Genomic DNA, 6,830 nt, shown 5'->3' on the forward strand with positions numbered 1-6,830 from the left:
AACTACTCACTACAGAAGGCTGAAGCTTTGGTTGGACAATGCAGATAATGCTGAGAAAAAATTTAATTGTGCGAACAAGTTGCGTTTTTGCTGAGACGGCCTCATATATGTGATTGGATTTTGGAAAAACAATCCAAATCGCACATTAGAAGTTTCGAGATAAACGGTTTTAAAGAATTCAAGCCAGCATAACTCTCCAAGGATAGCAAGCACGTGTATGAAATTTACACAAAAGATGCATCAATCTATTACCTTTCAGGCCACTTCCAGTACTTGTAGCTGCTTGTAGAGTTTCCCGCCATATAAGATAGAAAATCTGAGCAGTTGGACAAGCGAAGTAGTATCACAAGTGCTCACAAAGGGGTGGAGGGTGGGGGTTGGCGGGGTGGGCAAGGGCCAGACCTCAAAACGGAGGCAGACTACGATTGGAGTCCAGAGACGAGATTACAGGGCTGTGCTGGCTCCTTAGTGACTGATATGTAGCAAAATCCACAGAAAAAACGTCTGACCAACATTATCAGGCTGTCCACCAGTAAACCACTGATTCTTGCCAAGCCAGGTCCTCCACAAAGCCTAAAATCGCCACTTGAGCTCTACACACCACCCAGAAAAGACGTCTGTTGAACCAGCCTTGAGTAGTTTGAGTGGTACTAAGTGTCAAAACTACTAGTACAATAGTGTAGCTATCCACTGGAGGTGTTAGTTTGCTTTTGCCTGATGTGTGATTTGGATCGGTTTTGTAAAATCTGGTCACATATAAACTACACTTTTTCTTTGACATGCATTTTTAGAGTTCAAGATCATGCCCATTAACAATATTTATTCTTGATAACATTTGAGCACAAAGACCACACCTCTTAACAATTAATTTGCTTGAACATGATGAAACACACCCTTGTTGGTTTAGCTGTATTTATAATATAATAGCTGTATTTATAATAATGCAGTACCACAGTGAAAATAATGAATAGTGACCTTACCCCTTGGTGTGCTGATACTCTAACACAGCAGCCACCCTAATAGAAAGTCACATGCACATGTGCAGTATAGATGTATAACTATAACAAAAAAACTAAAACTAAAAATTTAACAATGAAGTAGGGATCCAAGTGATTAATAGCAGTAAAAAATAAATGAATGATGGTAATACAGCATTGCTCAGGAAATTCCCTACTTTGGTGTTGAGCAAAGAAATAAACATACCAATGTAGTGATTTTCTCACAGAGCTATGCTGTAATGCCATCATTCATCTCGTTTCATCACTTGGATCCCTACAGTGTGTACTTCATATTTCTAAAACAAGTAAACAAAATAAAATCAGAATTTTTAATGACCACAACACATCAATCAAAAGTACTGAAACAAGCTTGGAGTAGTGCATATTTAAATCACAGTAAAACAATAAGAAGTGGTATACTGTATATCTCTACTGTGCTCAAGATACCATAATGGAAATGCACAGTAGGAATACAACACTTCTTTTTGTTTTACTGTGATTTAATATCGTGCACTACAGCTTGTTTCAGTACTTTTTATCGATGTGCCTACTCGATGTGAAAATTCCATTATTTCAGTACTTTTTATCGATGTGCCTACTTTTTATCGATGTCCCTACTCTTTTTGAAAATTCCATTTTTTTGTTTACTTGTTTGTTAACTTTCTTTGTAAATAATAATTATTATGACCGGTGAACCCATGCATACTTCATCAAACAAAAGAAATGGCGCCGCATGCCCCAGTTATATCAATTATCGTCTGAAAAGTGAAGTATCCAATATGCTTTGTTGTCAGCTACAACCCGTTACACAGCAGTACGAATCAAGAAGTGTTTGAAAAGCACCTCTGCAACCAAAGTAGCCACTATGAAAAATACGGACGATTTCCATTACGAAGTGAAGCCATCATATGCTACTGCCTAATTGACACTTTTCGCTGTCAGCAAAGATGAATGGGACACAACTGGTAAGTCCATGAAGAATGTATTGTACGCACTGCAGTATGCCAAAAAGCACTTCTCGGGACGAAGCAACGTCGAACAGAATCAAGTCCGTAGCCTTTGCTGTTATCAAGTTACACTTGTCTGAAGGCATCAGTTACTCAGTCAGTCACTAGAAAATTCTGTTAAATAATTTTAATTCCATAGCAACTTGTTGAAAGCACTTCGGAAAAGTGAGGCTGAGGCAGGTTTTTGGGTGATGTTTTTTTTCATCGGTCATGCCCACATCTTTGTCGTCCCTATTGTACAATGCTATTGTACTGTATGATTAATATCAGTGTGAATGTAACAACAACAAAAATGCTAATAGAATACAAGATGTGCTATCAAGGAATCAAACCCACTACCTCACAAAGTCACAATACTAAGCTTATAACCTAGTTTAGGGGTAAATAAAATCTGCTTGTAAAGGTAATCTAATCCAAAACAGCCAAGCTGTAAAAAAACAGTGCGGCCCTCAGAAAGGCTATGGTGAAAAAAGATGTGAAATCCAAGGTGGCGGCTAAGAAATGGCTGTGATGGTAGGTTAATGGTAAAAATTTTAATAACGACAATTCAGGTGAATTTTGTGCCGCTTGGTCTTGGCACCAAATTCACGTGAATTGTCGTTACTAAAATTTTTACCATTAACCTACCATCACAGCCATTTCTTGGCCGCCACCTTGGATTTATCAGTAAATGTACACCACCTTGATTTAAATAAATGTAAATTCATAATAATTTTTCAGTAAATGTACACCACCTTACCGCCACCTTGATTTTATCAGTAAATGTACAAATTATATATATATATAATAGATACATTTATTGCAGAACTCTCCATGGTGGTTTCTTTGTAACTGAACACTCTACAAGGTGACTTCTTCTTGCTGCCCTCTCTACAGGGTGAATTGTTAGTAGCTGAACAATCTACAAGGTAACTTTTTCTAGCTGATCTCTCTACAGGGTGATTTGTTTGTACTGAACTATCTACAAGCTTAAGGTAACTTCTTCTAGCTGATCTCTCTACAGGGTGATTTGTTTGTAGCTGAATTCTGTGCAGGTGATTTGTTTGCAGCTGAGCTCTTTACAGAATGGTTTCTTTGTAGCTGAACTCTCTACATGGTGGTTTCTTTGTAACTGAACTCTCTACAAGGTAATTTCTTCTAGCTGATCTCTCTACAGGGTGATTTGTTTGTAGCTGAACTCTCTACAGGTGATTTCTTTGCAGCTGAACTCTCTACATGATGGTTTCTTTGTAGCTGAACTCTCCACAAGGTAACTTCTTATAGCTGATCTCTCTACAGGGAGATTTGTTTTGTAGCTTAACTCTCCACAGATGATTTGTTTGTAGCCGAACGATCTACAAGGTAACTTCTTCTAGTTGATCTCCCTACAGGGTGATTTGTTTGTAGCTGAATTCTGTGCAGGTGATTTGTTTGCAGCTGAGCTCTTTACAGAATGGTTTCTTTGTAGCTGAACTCTCTACATGATGGTTCTTCGTAGCTGAACTCTCTACAAGGTGACTTCTTCTAGCTGATCTTTCTACAGGGAGATTTGTTTGCAGCTGAACTCTCTACATGATGGTTTCTTTGTAACTGAACTCTCTACAATGTGACTTCTTCTAGCTGATCTTTCTAGAGGGTGATTTGTTTGTAGCTGAATTCTCTACAAGGAAACTTCTTCTAGCTGATTTCTCTACAGGGAGATTTGTTTGTAGCTGAACTCTCTATAGGTGTTTTGTTTGCAGCTGAACTCTCTACATGATGGTTTCTTTGTAGCTGAACTCTCTACAAGGTAATTTCTTCTAGCTGATCTCTCTACAGGGAGATTTCCTTGTAGCTGAACTCTCTACATGTGATTTGTTTGCAGCTGAACTCTCTACATGATAGTTTCTCTGTAGCTGAACTCTCTGTAAGGTAACTTCTTTTAACTGATGTCTCTACAAGGTCACTAGTTTGTAGCTGAACTTTCTACACGATGGTTTCTTTGTAACTGAACTCTCTGCAAGGTGACTTCTTCTAGCTGATCTCTCTACACGGTGATTTGTTTGTAGCTAAACTCTCTACAAGGAAACTTCTTCTGACTGATCTCTCTACAGGGAGATTTGTTTGTAGCTGAACTCTCTACATGATGGTTTCTTTGTAGCTGAACTCTCTACAAGGTAACTTCTTCTATTGATCTCTCTACAAGGCGATTTGTTTGTAGTTGAACTCTATACATGGTAGTTTCTTTGTAGCTGAACTCTACAAGGTGATTTCTTCTAGCTGAACTATCCCTTTACATGCCTTTTGTGTATCCCTTTAAACAATTTGATAATTACATAACCAAGTAATAAGAATAATAAGAAATGACGTCATAAATAATTAATGTACAGGCAAAACTACGCAGCATATAATAATAATAATAATAATTCGATAGTTGCATGAACTCCCTATAAGGTAAATTTTTCTAGCTGATCTCTCTACAGGGTGAATTGTTTGTAGCTGATCTCTCTACAGGGTGACTTGTTTCTAGCTGATCTCTTGAATTCTCTTCAGGGTGACTGCTCTATTAGGATGACTGCTCTATTAGAGTATCTCGATCTCGCACTTGCTGCACCAAGTTGGATTTCGTGTTATAACTCTGTCGCTTTAAGTCTGATTCTTCTACACCATTCTAAGATGATTACTCCTTCTATACAGCGATTTTCAAAGCATTCGCCCTAGCGTTTTATCTGGTAGGCGTGGCAAGTAGTCGTTTTTTATTATTGCATAATTGTTACACACTGTTGGTTTTTTCGTTGTATCTTCCTGGTTTTTAGCTCGGTTTCTTTCAAACCACAAAAAGTTTGAGGTTCAATAGTTAACCTATTCACCCACCGATTTTCAGCTTCTTCCCATGCGCGGTTTACCCTGTAGGCGTGACAACATATTGGTGTTATTTTTCGTGAATAATTGATCATAACTCTTTTCCTGTTTATCGTATCCTAGCCAAAGTTGGTACAGAAATGCGCCTTTATACCCCCTTTCTGTGTACCAAATTTCAAGGCAATTGGGTATAGCGTTTGCATTTTATAGCAGTTTTTGTAAGTTTGCGAAAAAAGGAAGAAAAATAAGAAAAAAACTAAGAAACTAAGCCAATTTTTGAAGTTGCATATCTCAGGAACGCTTGAAGCGATTTCGCTCTAATTTGGAATGTGGAGTACTGAAGGTGGAGGGAGTGTCCACAGCACAAATCGTCTTGTTTCATCAAGGCAGCACAGAGCTACGGAGGTGCGAAAATTGCGTTTTCTTTCTTCCTGTCAATATACTCACGGGTGTTATGCGCCGGCTTCTTGGGCCGCATGTGTGTCTTGATTAGGTATTCACATATTGTACTTTGTGTGGTAGGATTAAAGTGCTGCAGCATACTGAAAAAGTACCAATTAGCTACATGACTGTACTGTAAGAGTCATACAGTACAGTTATGTGCATAAATGTGCATAAATGTGCATAATTGGGCAAATACATTGCTAAGGAATGTTATACAACGACCTCACTCAGATAGCATGTTTGATCACATGCATGACACTAAACTAGCCAGACTAATCCTACCAGTTGGTTCTATGGCTAGAAATAGACTACATACTGATGACTAAAAATTGAAGCAGTTGGGCATGCACAAGATGAATGCTCCAAGCAAGAAGGCCAGGAAGTACAAATTAAAACTTACAGCACCATCTATGCTTGTGTGTATGATAAATACAGCACTTGCAGGGTTTCTAGAGGCAAATATAGCACTCAGCTCCACCTCGTGCTGTATTAGCTTTTCAACACATCCCCTCATGTTGTATTTTCTGTACAGATTAGGGCTGGAATGAAGGTCAAATTTTACTCTCTGAAGCTTCTTGCAAGAAAGCCACCGAACCTTCAAAGATTTGTTGATTGTCATGTTAGTAATAATTAATGACTATAACTGATTGTATGTACTGTACACCATCTTATCGATATTTACATGTTTCCAAGTAGATTATGGCTTTTTTGACTGATTACACCCATGGTTATGAAGCTTTGGAGGGGTAAACCTTTAAAGGTTTTCAAGCTTCCGAACCTTTTGTTCCAGCCCTAGTACACGTACAGTAGTGCTTTAACTATAACTTGCGATTCTTCATGCAGTTTACACAAAGAATTTCAGTGAGTTTTGCTCTACACTGTTGCATTCAACACAGCATAAATGACAGCAATCAGAACCTGTCCTAGATGATGAGTACGTTTTTGGCACAAAAAGTCCTCCAATACATGCGGCAGTTGGCAAGACACTGTATGTCTGGCATCACAGAAACATAGACAAATGGATAACTTTGTATTTAAATTGCTCATGGCTCAAATGGTCTTTGTTATAATATACTTTTATTACATTTGTATGTAGTGTAATGTGCATTGAGTTGAAGGAACAATGGAAGCGTCTTGATAAACACACACCATTACAATGTGCAATGGAACATCTTAAAATTGGATGGGAATGGCCTCACTTTGGCAGCAAGATTTTTCACACCCAGGTATCACTATATCATTAATATACAAACTGACATTCTCTCATGCAGCTACTTCACACTGCAACTTGTGTCTGGCTTGCTGTGAGTGAAGAGGGTATAACAGTTTTATCTGATGATAAGTTGGTAGGTCACTGTTGTCATGTGATTAGAAATTATTTATGAACCACAGGAAACAGTGCAGTTCTTTTCATACAATAACATATTGTCATTTGGACAACAAGAAAAGTGCTTCAAGCTTGTTGTTACTCAATCTAGTGGAGCGTACTATGCAGAGACCCTTCTTTATATTATGTCACAATTAATGGTAACTTGAGTAGTTAACAGTACATACATAGCAA

General features: G+C 38.1%; 1 protein-coding gene across 3 annotated transcripts in view; it reads left to right on the forward strand.

The window, feature by feature from the left end:
* LOC136237111 (pleckstrin homology domain-containing family H member 1-like) overlaps positions 1–6,830 on the forward strand; it is a 55,359-nt gene that overhangs the window by 48,353 nt on the left and 176 nt on the right. For 2 of the 3 annotated variants that reach the window (XM_066027399.1, XM_066027400.1), the window contains 3 exons: positions 6,366–6,495; positions 6,541–6,615; positions 6,662–6,796. In XM_066027399.1, coding sequence (XP_065883471.1) covers positions 6,366–6,495; positions 6,541–6,615; positions 6,662–6,796 — 340 coding nt within the window. Of the gene's footprint in view, positions 1–5,801; positions 5,889–6,365; positions 6,496–6,540; positions 6,616–6,661; positions 6,797–6,830 lie in introns of those variants that run through there. The other variant, XR_010692314.1, reaches the window with a different exon arrangement.

The sequence above is a fragment of the Dysidea avara genome, chromosome 10 (assembly GCF_963678975.1).
Source record: "Dysidea avara chromosome 10, odDysAvar1.4, whole genome shotgun sequence".
NCBI lineage: Eukaryota > Metazoa > Porifera > Demospongiae > Dictyoceratida > Dysideidae > Dysidea > Dysidea avara.